This window comes from Gopherus flavomarginatus, chromosome 2, assembly GCF_025201925.1.
Source record: "Gopherus flavomarginatus isolate rGopFla2 chromosome 2, rGopFla2.mat.asm, whole genome shotgun sequence".
In the NCBI taxonomy this organism is placed as follows: Eukaryota; Metazoa; Chordata; order Testudines; family Testudinidae; genus Gopherus; species Gopherus flavomarginatus.
Window position 1 is genome coordinate 140,180,609 of NC_066618.1, and position 23,341 is coordinate 140,203,949.

Genomic DNA, 23,341 nt, shown 5'->3' on the forward strand with positions numbered 1-23,341 from the left:
TGTGTGTAATGTCTTTTGTCTGGCAAAAAAAAATTTCCCTGTAACCTAACCCCTCCTCCCACCATTTACATTCATTCTTATGGGGAAATTGGATTCACTTAACATCATTTTACTTGAAGTAGCATTTTTCAGGACCATAACTACAGTGTTAAGCGAGGAGTTACTGTAACCAGTTCAGAATTGCTATGAGCTGCCTTACTCTGAGGCCCTCTTGCCTCCCTCCGTAGTAAGGGGAGTCTGCCCCAGGCAGAGCAGGCTGGATAGGAAGAGAGGGACTGGCGGGAGTTCTTGTGTCTTCTGATGGAGATAAAATGTTAGTGGATGCAGCGGTTGTCAATTAAAATTAAAAAAAGTTATCAAATTTGCTGCTTAAATTTATTTTAAATCAATAGAATAGTTACCCTATAGTGGAATATCTGTGGGATTATTTGTATGGTAACAGCATATGTTGGCTATCACAGGAACTGCTGTGTTCTTAATCCTTCCCTTGATTGGGTGAAGAGGATTAAAACCCTTGATTATTAAATCCAAATATGAAATGTTATATAACAGGCACTTAATTTTAGTCATAAGGCATCGGCCTGGAAACCACACAAAAATCTCACTCTTTCTATGTTTGGAGGGTGAGAAATCAGACTAGTCCAGAATAACTAGACTGACAACAAAAGGGTTTTGCCCTTTTTTTTTTTTTTTTTTTAAGAACTGCCATGTGGAAATTAATTAAAGAATCTATGTGAAAGTCTAGCACCATAAAAACCCTTGTCACTAAATTGATATTAGAGCAGACAACTCAACATTTCCATCCACCAGCTCTCTTCCGAACCCTTTTTTGCACAACTAGCAGCTACCCAGTCAGAGACTGGTCTCCTGTATTTATATTTCAAACACTTAACTTGTTTCCTGGTTTGTTTGGGTTTTTTTTTCCCCCCTTGGTGTTTTTCTTTTTTCATTTTTTTTTTTTGAGGTAAAGTTTTTAAAGGTTCAGCTACCTGCAACATCTTAAAAGTTTTTTACGGTTTTCTTTGGAAAATATTTTTATAATCTGATTAAAACTGTGTCTGATATTTTAAGACATCCTTGCCGTTTTATTTTTCAGACACATTTGTTACTAGTCCCTGCCAATTTTTTTTCTTGTTCTGTACAAAGATGCCTCTGTAACTCTGAATTGTCGAAGCTGGAGCTTTGTAGCGCTTCTGATATTGTAGCTGCAAAAGGAGCTACACTTCATGGAAAACTGTAAGGAAACAAATCTCCCTGTCTTCTATTTTTGAGGAGGGAGAGGTTTTTTGTTTTGTGTTTTAACAAAAAACGAAATGTTTGTCCTTGCAGTTCAGCTGTTCCTGCAGCTTTTTCCCCAACTGAAGTCCCATTGTGAAACTTTATTTAATTATACAAATTACATAAACAATTATGATGTATTAGAGGTTTATAATTCTGATGGGAGAGGAAGCAGGAGCTCCAGGCTAATGCTTAAAACTAAATTTTAGTAGGACCTCGGCTATAATTTTGTGTCTGAAATAAATTGCACTTGCAAACAGTTCAATTGAGATGTTCAGTGACCTTCTTTATGGCCATAAATAGCATTTGTACCCACAAAAAAAAGTGGCTAGATACCAAATGCTATTTGTTGCACCACAAAAATGCAGGTGCTCAATTAGAGGCAGTTCTTGAGAATCTGGCCCTTAAACAATGACCCTGTTCTCATGCAAACATCAAGAAATGGGGAAAGTAGTAGAGAAAACATAACACAGAAGCTTAAATATCTCAATGAAAGAGTTGGTTTTCTATGAAATGGCAGCATATCTTTAAATGCCGTTAGACATCACTGAGAATTTATTACTCAGTTACTAATTTGTAAACTGCTGTTACCGCACGTCTTGCAATGTTTTCATACAGAGGCTATAACACAATAGGGCCATGACCTTGGTTAGGGTTCCAAGGTGCTTCATTATGCAAATGTATAGTAGGCAAAGCTGAAATGATTTATGTTTTGATAAAACAGTATTGGTAACGAAAATAGTGGAATTTGAAAATGGGAACAGCTAGCTGGAATTTTCCGTTAAAAGTATTTTTTAAAATAAAGATGTGAAACCATACTTGCGCCTTTTCCCCTGTGTATATGTGTGGTTTACAAGTGAACACAGACCTTCTTAACCATAATGGTCCATTTGTTTGTTTGCATATTAAAGGCTTCCAGTATAGAGAACAAACAAGACTGGATCAAGCACATCCGGGAAGTGATACAAGAAAGAACCATTCATCTGAAAGGAGCATTGAAAGAGCCAATCCACATCCCCAAAACTGCTCCAACAACTAAGCAGAAAGGAAGGAGGTTAGAATTTGAATAACTTATTAGGAAGGTGGGGATCATTTTTAAAGTGCCCCATCGTGAAGGCCATATTTTAACTGCAATCATGGAATTTTCTGTAAGGAACACAGTGTTCTCAGTGCATTCAATGTCTTAAGCCAATATAGGAGTCGTTGTTGGCTAGTGTTATCTTCAAGTGTGGTCCTTGTAAATTAAGCTCCAGTTGACCACAGTGCTGTACATGTTCAAATCTCTGCTCTAAATGCTCACTTGAATCTTTATGTGGTGCTGTTCTAAAAGGATGTGTTGTTTGAAGTCAGTGTTATGTTCAGTGGCCTAGGAGGTGGGCATAGACCAGATGTACTCATTAAACTTTTACAGTACGTGTTTTTTACTCAAGTTCCTTGTTTGTTTAAACCAGACTTCACACTTGGCAGTTTTGGCAAAATGGCTACCTGGGGCGGGGGTGGGAGGAGGGGGGGTTGGTCTCTGACCAAGGTTCCATGTGGTTGGCTGCTGCTGTATTTTTATACAGCTTAAGTTGGAAAAAGATAGTTAACTTAGTTTATTATATATTACAGTATAAAGCAAAGTAATTAAGCAAATGTTGGAGTGCAAGGCATGTCATCAGTTGCTCTGTCTTAGGCACCCACTGCTGTAATATCTGGATGCCTTCCATTAGGGTTGCAGATAAGAACTGGCAGCCTCTGAAACAGATGTGCTAACCAAATTCTGACAATTGGATTGTATGTTTGCAGAGATGGAGAGGACCTGGACAGTCAGGGAGATGGCAGCAGCCAGCCTGATACTATTTCAATTGCATCACGAACTTCCCAGAATACACTAGACAGTGATAAGGTAAGAGACATGAAGTAATATTCCATTTATTTTTTATTTTTTTAGCAAATGGCATTCAGTTTAGACTGAGGTATCACCAATTGTGTGTAGTTTCTCCTGAAGCATACTTCTGACAGCCTTCCTTCCCCCAGATTGGCTACAAGCAATAAAGAATATGCATTTTAGTCCCCTGACAATGGGCTATTCTGTTTTAATACCATAGCCTTGAGGCAAGGCTTTCATTTATCCTAACTTATACTATTCCTTTCCTCCATCCCACAGTCATTTATAACTTTAACCCAAGTTAAATGTAGGATGGTGAAGATAAAGGTAAAATCAGATTAACCTTCAAAGGTGTCCCTAATCTCTATGAATCTTTCTGAAAATATACCTTGTGCCATTTGTGACAGCAAGGCGATACTGGCTGTTGTGTCAATTAGGAATATCAGCTTTGAAAGGACACTATCTACCAATAGCTCATATCAGCACAGTAAAATATTTTATAAAATATGAAGGCTTCCAATTGTCTAAATGTCATTGAATAAGGTGGAGTGTATCTGAGCCAGGCAGAGGTGTGCAAATCATCAATGACATCATAGGACAGCTAGGTGAGAGGGTTCTAAAAGATATTTTAAAAATTCACTTCTCCTAGAGTCTCCCCCCCCCTCCACACACACACGCACACATACGGGTTTCTACACTGATGGAACAGTTCAAGTCTACAGGCAACTGAGACTTTTTGCTAAATGGAGAGGAGAAGGAAGCAGGCAAGAGGCAAGTTCAGCTCCCTCAAAGATACTTAGGGCTGTTATTTATTGAATCTGCTGGGAGGAAAAATCTACTTTTTGACTAGCTGCAATTGCGCCAGCAGTTGGTAGTCATTGGTTGTAGAGGTCATAGATCTTGGTGTCTACCTGAGCTCTAGCACTTGTAGCCAGAAGCCTGCTACGTATTTTCAAGTAAGAAGAGGGAGGGGGAAATGTCTCAACAGCTTTTGTTTGTGATATTTTCCTCTCCCATTTGGATAAAATCCACATTCTAATTTGAGCAGAAGCTGGATCTAGTGTGTCTACCTATACATCATTTACAAAACTGTACTGTATATAGTAGCATTCATACATGGATATGTACTGAGGAAGAGGACTAATGCATGGTATAGTCTTCAAACATAATCTTTCCTTCTCTATGTTGGTTAGAGAAATGGCTAACTGTGTTTAGAAGCACTTCTACCTTATGAGCTGTTCTGCATGAGTGTAATCTAGGATTTAGTGTGTATTGGTGTAAGTGAACTCCTGGAGCTATAGGATATAGTGTTCAGCAATCTCCCCCTATGCTTGAGTTTATAATGCCTGTTAAGTGGGTTGTTAGTAAGAAGTTTCTCCACAGATGTTATAGGGTGGAAGGCAATCAACATGTTAAGGAAAATCCTGAGGGAAATTCATTCAGCCAAGCCTCTTAATAATTCTCACATGATGCATGAAGTATTGCTGTGAAATGAGGCTACAGATAAGACACCCAATTTTCTAGGGAATACTACATCATAAATAACAAAAGAGGGCGTTTGGTTATGCTGGGAATGGATTGCATCACCTTTTTATTGTCCAGCATGTGCTTCAAGTCAGCCATTGTTCATATTTGTTCCTATCTCAGCCAGACACTGGGAAAGCAGAGACAGCGTGTCATCTGGGTTTGGTGGGTTAACACAGTAGAAGCTCGTTAATACATATTGATTTCTAGGAGTCCAACTGCAAATGACTCGCTTATATAATTTATTGAATACACAAAGAAAAAGGACAAAAATAAGGCGCTTTAATTTACTTTGACAGTTTTGTATTTGCACTGAAAATGTTGTCTGGTATAATAGGTTTAAAAAGGAGAAGGGAAAAAAAAAATCTTAACAAGATAGTTCACTCCAGCATGCTGATATTAAACAATTGCTAAAAAATTGCAGAGGCTACCTTTTTCTGTGCAGATTTTCAAATATATGGATTAGCCAAATGCAGATTAGAAATTGTTAATCAAAACTACCTCTGGATAAAGAAAAAGACCTGCTATCAGGCAATCCAAAGTCTAGTGTTGTTTTTTTTAAATAATTTTAATATGAGGCTTAGTGAAAGGCAGGAGGCCAGTGAAGTCTGTGAGGAATATGAATCATAAGTAATACATATATTTCATTTAATGGATTGTAACTTGCTAGTTACAGTCCACTTGGGGCTGAAACTTGGCACATATTTTCTCAGCCTAAACTTAAAAAAAAAAAAAAAATGTTTAAATCACTTACACAATGAGGTAGTAAAAAGGAGAGTAGAGAGCTGAGACTTCAGATACTTTTAATGCAGTTCAGCCAAAAAGCTGCTTATTTATAAATTAAAATGTACCAATAGTTTAAACTAGGGTTATTTTCATTAGAAACAGATTACTTAAAAGTATCAACATGTAAAACACATTTTACCTATTTTAAAATAGTCATAATTAGGTGGTGGAACTACTCCATGTTATATATTTACATAATTTTATTTATGTGCTATTCTTAAATCACATCACACCAAAAACCACATGGCAAATGCTCCAATGCTGCTCAACAGGTGACTAAAACCACTCATTTTGTCCGATTATATTTGTATGCAATTCATTTCTTTTATACATTCTGAGCAGAGGAAATAACTGTTGCACAGTTTGAATATGAACGGTGTCAATTAAACTAGTGGTAACTGCGATGGAATCCAATAACTGCTCCCCAAAAAGCAAGGATTTGTTTCATTTTTGCTAGACAGCAGCATAGGGTAAACTAGAAATCTTTGCAACCTACAAACGATTAGGAAGCATCCAAGCTAGCCTTTACAGATGTGTTTACTTGGAATTGTTTGGCCATAACTTAACTCTGAGGTTCAAAAAAACCAACCACCATAGTGGCTTAACCCTGGAACCTGATGGCCTGAGGAAGCCCCACCCCAGCAAGAGACTCTTGTGGGGCTTGAGAGGGGAGAGGCCAGGCCTCTGTTACCACTCTATCAAGTCCTCTGCCGAGTTTTGTGTGGGGGCTGAGTTCTCCCTCTAATCTTGTGAGTGTGATGGTCTGGAGCAGAGAGGGACCCCTGCCAGCTGAAATGGATGGTTTTAGGTTCTCGTTAAGCTCAGCTGATGGCTATTGTGGGTGGCCTTTATTGCTATCACGCCAAGTATGGATAAAGGCACTGTGGTTTCTATTTAAGTGTGGGCCTAGGACCCCATATTGCCTTAATCTGCCTATAAAAAGTGCCTTGGTGTTTGTAATAAAAAGCTTCTCCTCTGAAGAGAAAACATGTTGCTTGTTTGATTCTGCCTCTGCTGGCTCTTGGTTGTTAAGCTACACACTGTCACTTCCCAAACTTGTTTGACAGGGATTGAACAATCCTTATCTAAACCAAACATTTTGTTTTACATACTTAGCTATTCTCCATTTCTTCTGCAGACTGTCTGTATTATTTTGAAATTGCTGGCCCAGAGCATCTCTATTTTCCCCTCCCTTCCCATGAAAAGATCTTTTAGGGAGAGGGTCTGAGGAAGGGTAGCTACATGAGATGGTCACAAATTAAGAGGGTAAGAGAGAGGGGCATGGCAAATTCCTGAAAACATAGGCTTGGCCTACATTACAGAGGTAGGTTGACTTAATGCAGCTTATGTCAAACTAACTCTGTAAGCGTCTACACTAAAACGTAGCTACCACTGAAGTAACTCACTCACTCCACCAACTTAATAATTCCACCTCTGCTAGAGGTGTAGCACTTAAGTCGACGTAGTCAGGTTGATGCAGTGTCAGTGTGGACCCTGTGATGCTTACATCAAATGATGTTGCCTTTCAGAAACCATCCCATAATGCCCCACACTGGCAGGTACATCGGTGCAAGTGCTCCTGGTGAAGACACAGTGCATTGCTGACACAACGAGCGTAGTGTGGACATGCAAAACTGATTGAATTACTGTGGTGGCTGTATGTCAACATAACTTAGATCAACTTAATTTTGTAGTGTAGACTTGACCATATGGAGTGAGCTGCAGTTGCATGCACAAACCTTGAGATCTGTCCGAAAGCCTTGTCTTTCCATACTTCTTCTAGGCAGGTCACTGGGCACAGTGTTGCCCACTCTTTTTGGGTTTCCATAATCGTGCACTTGAGCACTCACAGGGGATTTTAGAGCAATTTCTTCTTTTCCTGTAGCCTTATTTTGCTAATATGATCTTTGGAAAGGTGTGTGCAAGTGAGAATATCTTCAAATCGTATAAAAGACTCCAACCCCCCCAACTCCCATCTGAGTGCTTATGCTGGAATCTTAGGCCATGCTTACACTAGGGAAATTTGTTGGTAGCATAGGGAAAACTAGTTGTAGGAACAATTTAGTACAGCCATACTCTCCAGCCCGAATTGGTGCCTTTCTTCCCCATTAGGGCTGCGTGGGCACCAGCTAGCCTCTAGTGGTTCTGTATTTAGCAAACTCCTCAGTCTCCCAGCTGAGTGTTTTGTTTCCCATTGCCTCTTCAGTAATGTCTCCCAGGATCTAGTTTGCCTCCCATTCCGCAGCTCCTCAGCTGATGATCTGCTTGTTGGTACAGGAAAAAAGACAGCAATCATTGACCGTTCTTCTCTTCCTGCAGTATCCTCAGCCCAGCTCAGTAATGCTGCCCGTCCTTCTAGCTGCCTTTCCCCTGAGGAAAACTGCATTCCTGAGGACAGCTACCAGAGTGCGGGCATTACTGAGGGCAGGGGGCAGCATACATGAGGGGAATATAGCCAGGGAAAGGGGGATAATTGTAGTTGAGTGGAAGAGAGGACATTGTTTGGGTGAGCAGAAGTTGGTCTCCACATGTGATCCACACCTGGATTACTGAAGAACTGCAGAGCAGGAACTAGTGCATTTCAAGGGCCAGAAGGGGGCTCTCTGCTGGCTAACTACTTAGTTATCAAGGCAACTTCAATTTGTATCTCCCTATCAATACATTGTCTTTTGTATGGCAGGTGGGAGGTGCAACTGAGTTGAATAAGAGCATGGTAACCAATTACTCTCAAATGTGGACAAGTCATTAATGGCTGAAATGAAAGTTAGAGTTTTGGTAGCACTCTGCAAATATCTTTTAGCAGTGACCAGGCTTGGAAGTTTGGATGATGTAAACCTCCAAAGTTCCTTCATCTGGTCCTAATGCAAAGGAAATTAAGTGTAGGCATGAGAGTATATTGTGCAGTGGTATGTCAATCTTTTCATGCGTATGGTGACTGAGTTGGCAGTGATATTAAATGTTATTTCAAATAATCATATGGAAAATGGAAGGGGTGAGATGGGGTGGGAAAGAGAGTTAATGTAGAGTGCTAGGATTACGGTTAGTTATATTGGCTACAATGTGTAGGCTTCTGTAATCCTTCTTTATCAAGCAATTTCTCTTTGCAGTCTGCTCCATGCAATTCACTCTGTGTCAGACTAGCTTTAATCTACAAGCATCTTTATATTTCTGTGCAGTTCTTGAAAGACAAAGTTTGAGACAGCAGTAGAGATCCGAAAGTACTTAGTGTATTTGTCAGCACAAGCAGGGAGGAAAGGGCTTCCATTAGTGATGATCAATTTCCTTTTTTCCTGCTCAGAACTGGCAAAAGAGAACCACCTACAACTGATCTTCAAAAGATGAGCTTTTGTAACTTCCCGCTTTCCCCATGTCTTCTCTTTAGAGAAGACAAGTTGAAAACAAAGATGATTGTCTACCCTACCAAACTGTAAATAATCAGTTTTTGTACTGAGGATACTAAACAAAAACCAATTACATTCTATACAAGACCACTTATTTCCACACCTAGACATCATTCAAACTTACCTTTTATGCTTTCTGAACTAAAAAGTTACTTTTTTCATGAAATCTTGCATTATGTTAAGATGTTACATAATGCAAGACGATATCGTCTAACTTTAGAACACATGTAAGGTTCCTTTCAATAGGTATCTCATATTTGTGTCGGATAGTGATTGTTTCCAGCATTGAAGATCAAATGCATTCTTCTTCGGGTGATTGTTCACGTCAATTACACATTAGGTGTGCGCGTGCGTTGCGTGCACAGACGTCGGGACCTTTTTCCCTTAGCGGCTCCTGTCGGGCCAGCAGGGGGGCCCAGCCAGAGTGGCGCCCTGCGCTGGTGCATATATACCCCTGCCAACCCGACCCTCCCTCAGTCCCTTCTTACCGTCCGTTGCGTCCCTCCAAGACCTCTCGTTCGAAGGGTCTGGCCTATTCTTGGGCCAAACGGATGCCAGGCTGCACAGCCTTAAAGATTCCCAGGCAACCCTTAAGTCATTGGGGATGCACACCACGGCGATGCAGAGGAAATCCTTCAAGCCCCAACCGTAGTAGCAACAGCAGTACCAGCCTCGCCCCAGGCGGGAGCCGTACTGCAGAAGGGGCAGAGACAACAGGCATAGGCGGAACAACACACCTAGCCAGGGCCAGTGCCAGGCCAAGCCGCAACCCGGTAGCAAGCAGGGGTTTTGAAGGTGCGCTCGAGGACAGCACACCAAACCACTTACCAGATACTTCCCTCTGTTTCCTGAACCACTTGTCCCACTTCTACCATGCATGGTCCCATATAACATTGGACCATTAGGTCCTACGCACGGTGAAGGTGGGATACACGCTTCACTTCTCCTCGTCCTCCATCCCACCCTTTTTCCCCATCCCTCTTCAGGGACCCCTCTCACGAGCAACTCCTGATGCAGGAGGTGCAGGCCCTTCTCAAGGCGGGGGCTGTGGAGGAAGTCCCTTGGGACCTAAGGGGAAAAGGGTTTTACTCCCGGTATTTCCTTATCCCCAAAGTAAAGATGGGTCTTCAACCCATTTTAGACCTGCGCGGACTCAACAAATTCTTAGTCAAGGTCCACTTCCACGTGGTCTCCCTTGGCTCCATTATCCCGTCCCTGGATCCGGGAGAATGGTACGCTGCCTTCAATATGAAAGACGTATACTTTCATGTCGCCATTCATCCTGCTCACTGGCGATTCCTGCGGTTCACCATAAACCAGCACCATTACCAGTTTATGGTCTTACCTTTTGACCTGGTGACGGCCCTGCGTGTATTCACAAAATGTATGTCAGTGGTGACAGCCTTTCTTCGAAAAAGGAAAATGCGAGTGTATCCAACTCCTTGTGGGCCGGTCCGAGGAGGAGGTCCGTTCCCATGTAACAATGGCACTGGACGTATTCCACAAACTAGGTCTCCAGTCAATGTGCCCAAGTCCTCCCTAATACCAACGCAAAGGCTGGACTTCATCGGGGCAGTCCTGACTCGGTACAGGCGCAAGTGAGCCTCCCGGAATCCAGGTTCCTGGCCATCCAGTGAGCTGTAGTCTCAATGCAGAGGTTCCTCACAACCACAGACAGATGCTGCCTGCAGTTCCTAGGGCACATGGCAGCATGCAGTCACGTGGTCAAACATGCTCAACTGAAGCTCATAACTTTGCAACTGTGTCTAGCCCAGGCATATTGCCCCGGCAGAGACCCCTTGGACCTTGTAGTGATGATCCCGACCCAGATCTTGGACTCCCTGTGCTGGTGGGTCAATCAGCAGGTAGTATGCGAAGGAATCCCTTTCGCTGCACCACAGCCCACCCTGACACTGGTAACAGACGCATCAGACCTTGGCTGGGGAGCACACTTGGGGGACTATGGATGCAGAGCTTGTGTTCCAGGGACAAAATGTCGCTCCATGTCAACGTAAAGGCGGTCAGGGCGGTTCGCCTAGCCTGCCAGACCTTTCACGCTACTTTAGAAGAGCACAGCGTGATAGTTCTGACAGACAGCACCACCGTCATGTTTTACATAAACGAGCAGGTTGGAGCCTATTCCTCTCCTCTCTGCCACGAGGCACTTTTCGTGTCGGACATTTGTATAGCCTGCTCAGTGCACCTTGTAGCGTCATACCTTCTGAGGGAGCGAAACTAGCTGGCGGTGGTATCAAATGCACGAATGGACGATGATATCGAATGTCCTGCAATCAATCTTCCGGTGATGGGGATTTCCCCAAATGGATCTCTTTGCCACCAAAGACAACAGCCAATGCCCTCAGTTTTGTTTTTTCCAAAACTACACAGCCCGGGCTCGGTGTCAGATGCCTTCACAATTCCATGAGGCGGGAGTCTGAAATATGTCTTCCCACCACTCCCACTCATTCACTGAGTCCTCCTCAAGGTCCGCAGGGACAGAGCAGTGATGATTCTCATAACACCAGCTTGACCATGCCAGCATTGATTTATGACCTTGCTGGAACTGTCAGTGACCTCCCCAATTGCCCTACCCCTGCACCGAGATCTCATCACGCAGGACAGCGGACACCTGCTCCACCCGAACCTGGAATCTCTGCATCTCATGGCATGGAATTTCTGTGGTTGAACGCTGTGGAGAGTCAGTGCTCCCTTCAGGTGCGACAAATTCTTCTCAGTGGTAGGAAGCCTTCCACTAGAGCGACATACCTCGCCAATTGGAAGAGGTTCACCTGCTGGTGTGAACCAAAGCTCATACAGCCTCTTTAGGCCTCTGTCCCAGTCATACTGAAATACCTGCTGCACCTCAAACATCAAGGACTCGCTCCCTCCTCGATTAGAGTACACCTGGCTGCCATTTCGGTGTTCCACCCGGGGGAGTCTGGGCGTTCTGTGTTTTCTAACCCCGTGGTAGCCCGGTTCCTCAAGGGGCTGGAGAGGGCGTTTCCCTATTAGCGCCCACCGATGTCTCCATGGAACCTTAACCTGGTCCTGACTAAGCTCATAGGACCCCCTTTCGAGCCTCTAGCCTCTTGCTCTTTTGGTGGCCATTACGTCTGCAAGGAGGATGTCAGAACTGAGGGCCCTCATTTCGGAACCCCTGTATAAAGACAAGTTGCAGTTTAGGCCACACCTTAAATTCCTCCCTAAGGTAGTTTCGCAATTTCACATGGGACAGGACATTTGTTTGCCAGTATTCTTTCCCAAACCACACACGGACCTGAGTCTCTGCAGCCTGCGTACTCTAGATGCCCGTAGGGCCCTGACTTTCTACCTGGAGCAAACTAGAACTATCCGCAGGTCAACACAGTTGTTCCTCACCTTCACAGAGAGAATGAAAGGTTTCCCTGTGTCGGCACAGTGGATATCATCGTGGATCATGGATTGCATCTGCGCATGTTACGAGCTCGCCGAGGTGCCAGCCCTGATGATCACCGCTCACTCGACTAGGGCTCAAGCGTCCTCGATGGCTTTCCTGGTGCAGGTTCCACTCCAGGAGATCAGTAGAGCAGCCACCTGGTCGTCGGTGCACACATTCACAGCCCACTGTGCGGTCCGTCAACAGGCCAGAGAGGACGCGGCAGTCAGCAGAGCTGTGCTTCAATCAATTGTTCCATGACTCCTACCCTCCTCCTGTGGTAAGCTTGTGAATCACCTAATATGTAATAGATGTGAACAATCACTCGAAGAAGAAAAACTGGTTACCTACCCTTTCGTAATTGTTGTTCTTCGAGATGTGTTGTTCACGTCCATTACACTTCCCACCTTCCTTCCTCTCTGTCAGAGTCACTGGCAAGAAGGAATTGAGGGAGGATCGGTTCATCAGGAGTATATATGCACCAGCACAGGGCGCCGCTCTGGCAGGGCCCCCCTGCCCACCTGACGGGAGCCGCTAAGGGGAAAAGTTTCTGACGTCCGTGCACTCAGTGCACACACACCTAATGTGTAATGGACGTGAACAACACATCTCAAAGAAAACAGTTACGAAAAGTTAGGTACCCAGTTTTTCTTGATGCAGCTGCACAGAATTCATCAGATGTACATAAGGGAGTGTATTTGGCCCATTTAACAAGATTTTTTTTTCTACCAGAAAATAACATTTTTTTAAAAAATAGGCACAAAATGTGAATCATGTATAATGTTAATATGTCCCCTGGCAGGTTTGTTAATGAAAAGAACTTCCTTCTTAAGATATGTGGGTTTGTCCGTGCCTGGTTTTCATTTCTCATCTTGCCTCTGTCTTTCCAGCAACTCCCATGTTTCAGACTTAGCCTCATCATTTATTTCATCAGGTCTTACTAATGCAATTTACATAAGGGGTTTCTTGAGAGAAAAGGGTGAATTTGTGCAGAATATTTACAGTCCCTTGTGAAACTTAAACTGGGATTTAGGCGTTTTCGAAGTCCTAATGTCCTCATCAGTGTAAATCAGTCTCCACTTTCCGGCATGTCTTCTTTTCTTCTCTCATCCAGTCTAGAGATTTTTGCCAAAACTGTACAACACCAGCTGCTTGAGCTGTGCTCTTTATCCCGGACACCCTTTGTTCTCCAGCTGTTTTTGAGTGCTAAAAGATGAATCTGCATTTATAAGGTGCATTAAGGAGAATACAAGACAGAAATAATTTAAAAAGAAAAACATTGGCTAACAGTTACAGTAATGTAGGGGAAATTAATGGGTGTTGTCTCAAATGTTGGACAGTTAAAAGTTTAAAGTATTTTCATGTTCTTAAAATTGTATTTTCCATGGTGATGGCTAGTGTTTCCAGATGAGATGGGTAGAGGGAGTAGAATTTCATTCCTGCTGTTATTGACCACAGAGGAAGAGAGACCACACTCAAACTTTTCACCTACAGACATTGTGCAGAGCTGAGAACGTGGTGTCGGCATTGGCATGTTGTAACCTGGTGATATGTCTTCACTGCAGTGAAACACCTGCAGCTGGCCTAAGTCAGCTGATTTGGGCTCTTGGGGATCGGCCTGCAGGGCTATAAAGTTGCAGTGTAGACTTTCAGACTTGGGCTGGAGCCCCAGCTCTGGGACCCCCCGCAGGGGCTGGGAGGGGGGTTCCCAGAGCCCAGGCAGGTGTCTACCCTGAAATTTTATATCCTCGTAGTTCAAGCCCCGTGAGCCAACACAGGCCAGCGTCAGGTGTTTTATTGCAGTATAGTCATACCCTTAGAGTCTAATGAACAGGCTGTGTTGTGGGCGTGAGTGTTGTTGAATACAGTAACTCCTCACTTAATGTTGTAGTTGTGTTCCTGAAAAATGCGACTTTAAGTGAAACAATGTTAAGCGAATCCAATTTCCCCATAAGAATGAATGTAAATGGAGAGGTTAGGTTCCAAGGACATTTTTTTTTTTGGCCATACAGTACAATACTATAGTTGGGAGGTGCCCCTGCCTTACCCCACACAGGCACAGCTCATTGGCACTGCAGACAATGAGGCAGGCAAGGAGGCTGAAGGTGCCATAGACTAGGAGAAGCATGTTGTGCAGCAGCAGCGGCAGCTTCCCCTACTGTGAAAGCACCCGGGGTAGGGGGCTCAACTTTCAGCCCACCCACTCCACTCCTTCCCCCAAGCTCCCAACCTTAACCCACCTCTTCTCCCCCACCTCCTTCCCCTTTACTCCACATGCCACGTCCTCACTCCTCCCCCTCCCTCCCCTGCCTCCTGCCCATGGCAATCAGCTGGCTTGCATCATTCAGGAGGGAGGAGCGAGGACATGGCGCACAGGCTCCCCCTCACCCCCCCCCCGAACACTGCAAGCCAGCTGATTGCTGCGGGCAGGAGGTAGGGGGAGCAGGGGGAAGGCACTGATCCGCGGGGTCTACTGGCAGGTGGGAGGCACTGGGGGCCATAGGGGAGCTGATGGAGGGCTGCCAGCTATGGACAAAGCAAGCAGCCAAGCGATATTATAGTGAAGCACTGCGCAACTTTAAATGGAGCATGTTTTGTAATTGAGCGGGGATGTAAGATTGAAACAACATTAAGAGAGAGGACATTAAATGGGGAGTTACTGTAGTTAAGATGAAGGGGACAGCTAACCAATACTATTGTTGGTTGGTTCCCACATAGGTAATCCATATTATATCTGTTTGTTATACTCTTCTGTCGTAAGACTCTCACCAGCTGAAATATTTAAGGAAAATGAAATCTATTGTTAGCTAACTTCCATTTAATTAAGGGAGAGAGAAGAAGGAATATCTATATGAAACAGAAAGCTATAGGTATTCAGATTGGTTGTCTTGACAAGATGCATGGTTTCCAAAAGTGGTGAAACTTGTACCTGACCTATGCTTAGGGTAGTGGGGAAGAGGGAATGTGCTTTTCATGAGAAAAAGTTTGGAACCTTATATTTGACGCCTTATGAAGTCAGACTCTGTGGACTTTTTCTCAGACCCCTTCAGGCATACACATGTTTTCAGTTGTTTCAGACTTAGTTTGAAGAGGGCTATAACATAAATCAGTGCCAGAAACCAAAGGAAGGCTCTTGACTTTTTCCCCTTTGGCATGACTTTAGGTGGACTAAAAGCTAATATAATGCAAAGGAAGAGAGGGGAGGGTAGGAAGATATTTTTAATGAGTGAGAAGGTAGTATGTTTGCACCTCATAACTTGAGAGCTGGGACAGTCTTGAAAGATGAACTAGAAGCTGTGTGATTAATTTCTAGCCAAAACCCAGGGGGATGGGGGAGGGGTTGCAGGCTGCTGTACTTCCCTTAATTATGAGAAACATAAGGTTTTTCTTTCCTTCTCAAGAAAAATCACTCCACATGCACACGCAACCAGGATTAGTTAACAAGATTGGCAGGCAGTGGTCATGGGAAAGCTCTGCAGTTCAGCAGGCTGTCTGTCAGGAGGTGTGTCCTGTGGATGTGGCAGAGATTGGGAAGGAAGAATGGAATTAGTCTGTCTGTGGGGTCATGAGTTGCTTGGCAAAGACTTTTCAAATTTACTTGGTAACAGAGCATTATCCTGGAGAAGAAAATTTCTATCTGCCTTTCAGCCCAAGAAATTTGATTAAAACTCATTTATAAGTAATAATCCAGATGTGTATTTAGGCCTGTGTCTAAAGTACACAGGATTTACTGGTATCAGGATAAAAAGGAAATTTTAGTTGTAGCAAAATTAGGTAGGCAAGATTTAAAGATTATAAAATGTTTGTGTCATAACCTCTGCAGTTACATTTTCTAGGATAAGAACTATAAGGGAATAGCTGTCTTTATTAATCTGAGTATAAACTGCAAGAAACATTTCCCCCGTGGTATTGCACAATTAGCCCCATGAAATACGGGATTTTGTGTCTAAAATGTTTTATGTTTTCTACTATTGGAAGTTGCATATCAGATCAGATGAAACATTAATCTGTTCTGTTCTAGTAGATTGTGTTGTAACAGTGGTACTCATCATACACCAGGAGAAAAAATAGTCCAACTAGAACACTGCTGCTGTAATATTACTATTAGAAATTAAAATCAAGTTAAAGGTTCTTAAGGAAGCTGGAGTGCAACTAGGGAACTTCAGTATGTTTATCTACATGCTTTCAGTTAATCTCAAACAAGGTGAAGCAGTAGAGCATAGTTAATCTGGATCAAAATAATTTTAATTAAGTGCTTAGAAAAAAACTAGTGAGGCATGCTGGGTTTTGCCAGCACCAGTTCACATGCATATTTGTATGAATGTGAAGTCTTTTTGTTGTTGTTGGGTAGGGTTAGGAAGGAGAGAGTTAAAAATCTTGACATGCAGCTATTTTGGGGTCCGTATCACAAAGAATCCTAAAATAGTGGTGTGCAAGGATCTCTGTGCTTAAGATATGTGAAAAGTTCATGGTAAAATTTTGACCCACGTATTCAGAGACTGGATTTGAGGTGTCTGATGACTGGAGAACCTGGAGGGAAGTGGTGAGCAATTGCAGAAAAGTGTTGAACTTCCTTTTCTCAGCCAGTTTGTCTTCCTCCCACTCCTAGTTGCAATTCCTCTTCACTTCCACCGAGTCACAGGGCCTCATATTTAATAGTGGTGTCTTTGGCTTCGTGCCCCCCCCCAACCACCACACACCTGTACACTGTGTCCTGGGTAACTGCTGCCTCGGACCCTTGGGGTGAGGAGGAGGGTGATGAGAGGACTGGCTGATGAATACCCCACCACCACCAGCAATCATCTCCTGCTTTTGCAGAGGTTACCTATTAGAAGGGTTGTCTAAGGTGAGCCAAGAAAGGTCTTCACTTCTCTAAGACACTCCACATTGCAGTGGGAAGGTAAAATCCCTTCCTCTCTTGCTTTAGCTGTCTCTGCACTAAGCCCAGGACCAAATAATGCACAGAAGACCTACTGTGATGGCTAACATACCTTTATGGGCTTTAGTTGTGTGTCTAGTTACTGTGGTAAGACTTGCAGGGCTCCACCTGAACCTAGTTTCAGTGGGTGAGAAGAGTAGGTTTCCCTTGCTGTCTTGTGTGGAGTGATGAGTCTGCTTTTTGTCTTCAGTTTTCTCAAGGTACCCTTGGGAGAAAGCTGCACCCAAATGCAAGCTATCATTCACAGCTCTTGGAATCATTCCGCACAGTGAATCTGAGGTGAAGGAGAGATGCGGGTTTGCAGTAAATCTTCAAAACTGACAAAGTTTCTTTAAAGCTAATAAATGTTAATATGGTGCCATTAAAAAAACAACAACCCAGAAAACAGCCATATTGTAAATTTCAAAGACAAAAATATATCTTGTCAGAAATCCTAAATAAGAAGTGGTGTGTGTTTAAAAAACTGCAGTGCAGCACCCATCCATCCCTTGTTTTCTCTCTTTCCACAGTTGTCAGGTGGCTGCGAGTTGACTGTGGTCATCCATGACTTCACAGCATGCAACAGCAATGAGCTGACAATCCGCCGTGGTCAGACAGTGGAGGTTCTAGAGAGGCCACATGACAAGCCTGACTGGTGTCTAGTACGAACCACAGATCGATCCCCTGCTGCAGAAGGGCTAGTTCCTTGTGGGTCACTCTGCATTGCCCACTCTAGAAGCAGCATGGAGATGGAGGGTATCTTTAATCACAAAGGTAAGTGAGAATGCGTTTTATGTTCCAGTTGTTGGCCTCATTGCAGCACTTCATATTTTTTCAGTAAAAAATGCTGTGTAAGATAAGATTTTTTTTTTAAGGATTTCATTCAGTGCCTTCAAATTTTTATCTATTCTTGGATCAGACTTATTAGATGTAGAAGTCTGTGGGTAAAACTTGTATTCCAAGACTTCTGAGAACCCAGACTGAAGCTGCTCAGCATCTTGCATGTGAAGTGGAGAAGCAATGGGATATTTGGAAACCATTAAGACAAGTTATGTCCTATTAAAATAAACCGAGTTGGATGTTGTCCTGGAGCAAGCCTTGACACTGTGCTAAACTGTGCCTCCGAAATTTAGAAATAAAAAATTTAAAAGGAGAACAGGGTCTTGCCCTGCTGGAGAGAAAATTTAAGTTCAGCTGCTTAAAAAAAACTAAGGTGAAAATTTTTGCCACTCACAATACCAGTTAGCTATGTAGAATGCTAAGTTTTTCTTTCTCTGCATTTTAAAAATTGTACTATGAGACTTGGAAGATTAGGCTTATTTCTTTGTCTAGTTGTTCAGCTTTATAAGTAGCCTATAAGGAGCCTAATCATTAGACTTCAGCCGCAGCTATTTTGGGTCCTGTTTAAAAATTTTTGTGCATAGTTCTTTGAAAAAAACTTTATATGTAGGAGCTGGATCTGGTTTTCCAAATGAATGATACCCTTTTTAGGAAATCCAGAGCAGTATGGGAGGCTGCCTGTAGCTTTTTATTAATTTTATTGGGGCTCAGGAAAAGCAAGTTTTTTCAATGTGAATGAGATATATCACCCTCTAGAAAAGAGAGAGGATTGTCTTTATTTAGTGTATTCGTGGATGAGTGGGTGTGGTGTTTAATGTTCCAGTCCCCACAGGATTCTATTATATGTAATATCAGTTTAGGAATGAATAGCTATCTCTCTTGACTTTTTGATTGGGGGCAATTGATTTTGTTCCCCAGTTAGGCTGATACATACAGTCTGTGCTCAGAAGCAAATAAGATTATTGGAAAAGGCGGTTTGCCCTTTAAAAGAAGCCTCTTGAGCCTCTTCATTTAGAATAGAGAATGAAATGTAAGTTATGAGTCAAAGTGCCTCATCACAGATGCAGTAAATAGCTAGATAACTTCTACATTGATCAGATTGTATTATAAGCAGTAGAACTGTTGAGAAATCAATTGGTGGAAAAAAATTGTCTATAATGGTACACTATGCTGTTGGAAAGCACTTTATTTTTCCCACTTCATCGATTTTCCATCCAGCTCCTTGTTCTTCTCTTCTCTTTTCTTTTCTCTTCCTGGTTTGTTCAGCTTGTGCAACAATATGGTTGGCTATAACAGGGAAGCCTTATGTGTTACTTGGGTGTGCAGCATGCCCAGCAGAAATTTTGTGTATGCAGGGTGATGTAGCAGAGAAAGCTGAAGATTTTGTCTCTAGATTGATGCTTCAACTTTTTTGTCCTGTGGTATTCTGGGTAAGGAAGCCTAGCAGCCATTTGGATGATTAATTGATAAATATTTTTTGGTTTCACTAAGGCGTTTCTTCCTTTGACTGGGAGTATGAAATCATAATAACATTGTGTCACTGTTCACAAAGGGAGTCTTTGAAGCAGGAGAATTCTTATTAGAAAGGGCAAGCTGGATTGGACAAAAGGAAAATTAAAGCATGTGATATGGGGAATATTGAACCAGTTATAACCAGATTCATGTGGGATTGTGTGAGAGAAACAAAACTACATTTGCGTGTAATAAGTTTTGCATTTGATTTTTCCTTCGTTAAGTGTAGTACACCTCTACCTTGATATAACGCTTTCCTTGGGAGCCAAAAAATCTTACCGCGTTGTAAGTGAAACCATGTTATATTGAACTTGCTTTGACCCACAAGAGCGTGCAGCCCCGCTCCCCCGCCTGGAGCGCTGCTTTACATCCAAATTTGTGTTATAGCGGGTGGCGTTATATCGAGGTAGCGGTGTACTTTGAATGTGTCTTGATTTAATTTATCCCCTCCCCAATCTGTGATGCCAGTTAGCTAATACTTAAGCTTGTATACAACTTCTGTTCTTTCTGTTTATGCTCCGTACTCCTTGCATTTATAGACATTTATGATGAGCAGATTATTTCTCACACACACACTCATTTACTCACTCACACTCATACTCACACTCTCTTTTGTTGCTCCTGTGTGACCCTGTTGTAATTTTTAATTTCTCCACAACTTCCAGCCCTTTGTCAAGGTCACCATCTTTATGTTTACCAGAGGGATTTTGTGACCTGCCCCATTGGAAGCTAGTTTAACATCCTCCCTACAAGTTTGATGAGGCTGCCCTGGAGAATTGGATTCTATCCCTGGCTTTTGCCACAGAGTTCCCATGTGATGCTGGGCAACTCACTTAAACCAAACTTTTCACAGGTGGTCAGCTGCTCACTAATTGTGTTCTTACTTTTCTGGATGCCTGATGTGCAAGCCTAGATTCTTATTTGCAGAAGTGTTGACAAGTCACAGCTGCAACTGAAGTCAATGGGGGCTGTGATTTGAACATATGAAGTGCTTTAAGGTGATAAATACTCTGAAAAATCAGGTCCTAGGTGTTTCAAATTGTGCACCCGAAATTAGGGACTACTTCAACCTTATTATCTCTGTGCCTCAGTTCCCCATCTGAAAAATGAGGATAATACCAGCCCCAATCCTCAAAGGAGTGTTGTGAAGCACACAGATTCTGTAGTAATGAGCAGCATTAAAAAGCCCTTGATGATGATGATTTTTTCTTCAGAGAAAGGTTTAAATAGTTGGCAATGAATAAGTTATCAGGCCACACACCAAACAAGGATACAACAAGATACTGAATAGCTGCTCATTCTGTAATCATCATCCATCCTCTGCACTGAATGAGGCAGGAGTCATATGGGGGAAGAAAAATAGTATGGATCATAGATCGTATCATAATGCATATGCACCAGGGGGCTGACTTTAATTCTGGTATTTCCTGACACATGAATGCTCCACTTCGAATCCATACTATTCTTTAAATGTAGTTTTTTCCCACGTGTCATATAATAAAGCTTTTGTGTTATTTGAGTGAATCAACAGATGTTTTTGGTTTTGGGTTTCATATTTTTATTTATTTCGGTAGCCAACATACCTGAGTTGAGATTTTTTTCAAATGAATCAGCTTCATTTTCTTTTTCCCCCCAATTAGATCTTTGTAGATACAGGTGGTAATCCTCCTCAGTTCCACAGTCACTTTCTTTCTCTTCAAAACCACCACGCAGACTAAAGTGTGAAACAACTTCATTTTGAATATTTTTCTGAAATCCATGAAGACAGATTGTTAAAGCTTTGATTCCTGCAGTCAGGAAGCAGTGAAAAATCATCTCAACAGTTTCCTACTTTACATAATAGTTGGAAAATTATAAGATGTCCAAAAGCTAAAATGTGCTTCAGAGGTTTGACATAGCAAGCCTCTTCTCTTCTAATATAAGTAGCTAATTCCTGTGTTGCATTTATTTATTTATTTATTCTTTCATTCTCAAGGGGATTTCACCACCATCAAATGTAAAAAAATCATGTTAGTTGTGGTTTAATTCTCAATTAACTATCTAAAATCTGGATTTCTGTGGTAACTAGAGAGCCAAAGGGGTTTCATTTCAGGAAATCCTAGTGCTTGCAGCCAATCTAAACACCCATGGTGGTCAATCTACATTCAATAAAACACAGCACAGTGTCAAATTTTATTCAGGCTATATTAGAAAATGCTAGATGACCAAAACTTTGGTTTGGGAGTATTCTGCACTGAGTCACAGCTGTTGCCTTTATTTTTTTAATAAATAAAGCATATTCATAGTTTAGAATATTAAAATATCTGTAAGGCTGGGTAGGAAATGGAACTTACAAGAAAACTCTTGTTTTTAGGTAACATTTTTATTAAATGTGAAAACGGAACACATTGCAAGTGAAGGAGATTTAATCCATATAGTGGATGTTCATTCAAATGTTCTCTGTCAGAGATACCCAGAACATAGCATGATGCCCAGTCTTGGCAGAGTAAAGCTGTTTTTATAAGTTATTTATGCATTTCTATCTGTTTGACATGTTATTTACAAGTAACACAACACAAAAAACAATACTCAAATCCCTCTGATGTATATAAATCTATTAGGGGAAAAAAGACAAATAAATGGACAAGGCTGGAAAAGAGGTAGTGGAATGATTGAATAATAGTTGGCTCACAATTATAAAGGGGAAACTGCCAGTTTAAAAATCAGATGACTCTCTGAAAGGGATTTCCATTTAAGAAACAGGTAAGATTATGACAAAAAACAATGACTAGAGGGCAAAAATTCTCCCTCTTATGTTGCTTTGTGCATTTGACAGCACTTTTCCCCCATTCTGTTTCACTTTCCCTTTGTCTAGGCAATTTCCTGTGTATGTGTGTACCTTTCACACAACAAATATGATTGCTTTTAGTAGCAAAATGTAATTCTAAACACACCAAAATTTAACAGATTAGCTTGCAAGTTGACAGTCCATTTAACCTTGATAAGATAAGTGTGATGATGAATTTGTGTTTTGTGACTCAAGGCTGGATTGCCGCCTAATTGATACCTGAGGCTAATAGTAAAAGCTGTGCAGTTTCTGCAACCTGTTCACAGTGGAAAAGCAGATGACATATCACACTGGTCTGTGCTCATGCCTCAATAGCTCCTCATTCAGTGTAAGGCTGTTGTCCTTATAAGAGCCTGTGGTGGAGCGCCTGGTCCACCCCCTGAGAAAAAGAGCTAGAACAGGCCAGAGAGGCTGCGCAGGCCAGCTACCAATCAGCAAAGGCCTGTGGAGAGCCAGTCAGAGCCAGGCTGGGCCCTATATAAAGGCTGCCAGCAAGAGAGAAGGCAGTCACTCCCTGACTAGCAAGGGAGGAGGACTGGCTCCTGAGGTAAGGAGGTAGCACCTTGGACAGAACAGTGCTGGCCAGGCTTGAGGGAGCAGAGGAGAGCTCTGGCCCAGTTGCCTGCCAGGCTGCAACCCCTGCTACAAAGGGTCGAGAAGGTGCATGGGACCAAAGGGGAAGTGGCCCAGGGAAGTTAGGCAGACAAGAGGGGAGCGAAGGAGGGCAGAGAGAGGCTACTGCAAGAGCAGTGGTCCCCAACGTGGTGCCCGCGGGCACTGTGGCGCCCGCCGGGGCATTTGTGTGGGCCTGCCTAGTGCCCAGCAGGGGAGAGAAGCCACAGCCCCGCGCCTGCCAGGGACAGAGAACTCCAGGGCTGCAGGCTGCGGGCGCTGGTGTTCTCTCTCCCTGGCAGATGCGGGGCTGCATCTTCTCTCCGGCTTCTCTGGAGCTGCAGGCTGCGGGCGCCAG

At 42.7% G+C, this 23,341-nt stretch overlaps 1 protein-coding gene across 4 annotated transcripts in view; it reads left to right on the plus strand.

The window, feature by feature from the left end:
* The window catches only part of TRIO (trio Rho guanine nucleotide exchange factor), a 441,700-nt gene that overhangs the window by 310,212 nt on the left and 108,147 nt on the right, over window positions 1-23,341 (plus strand). For all 4 annotated transcript variants that reach the window (XM_050937381.1, XM_050937382.1, XM_050937383.1 and 1 more), the window contains exons 32-34: window positions 2,190-2,332; window positions 3,067-3,166; window positions 17,723-17,966. In XM_050937381.1, the coding sequence (XP_050793338.1) occupies window positions 2,190-2,332; window positions 3,067-3,166; window positions 17,723-17,966 (487 nt within the window). The remainder of the gene's footprint in view (window positions 1-2,189; window positions 2,333-3,066; window positions 3,167-17,722; window positions 17,967-23,341) is intronic.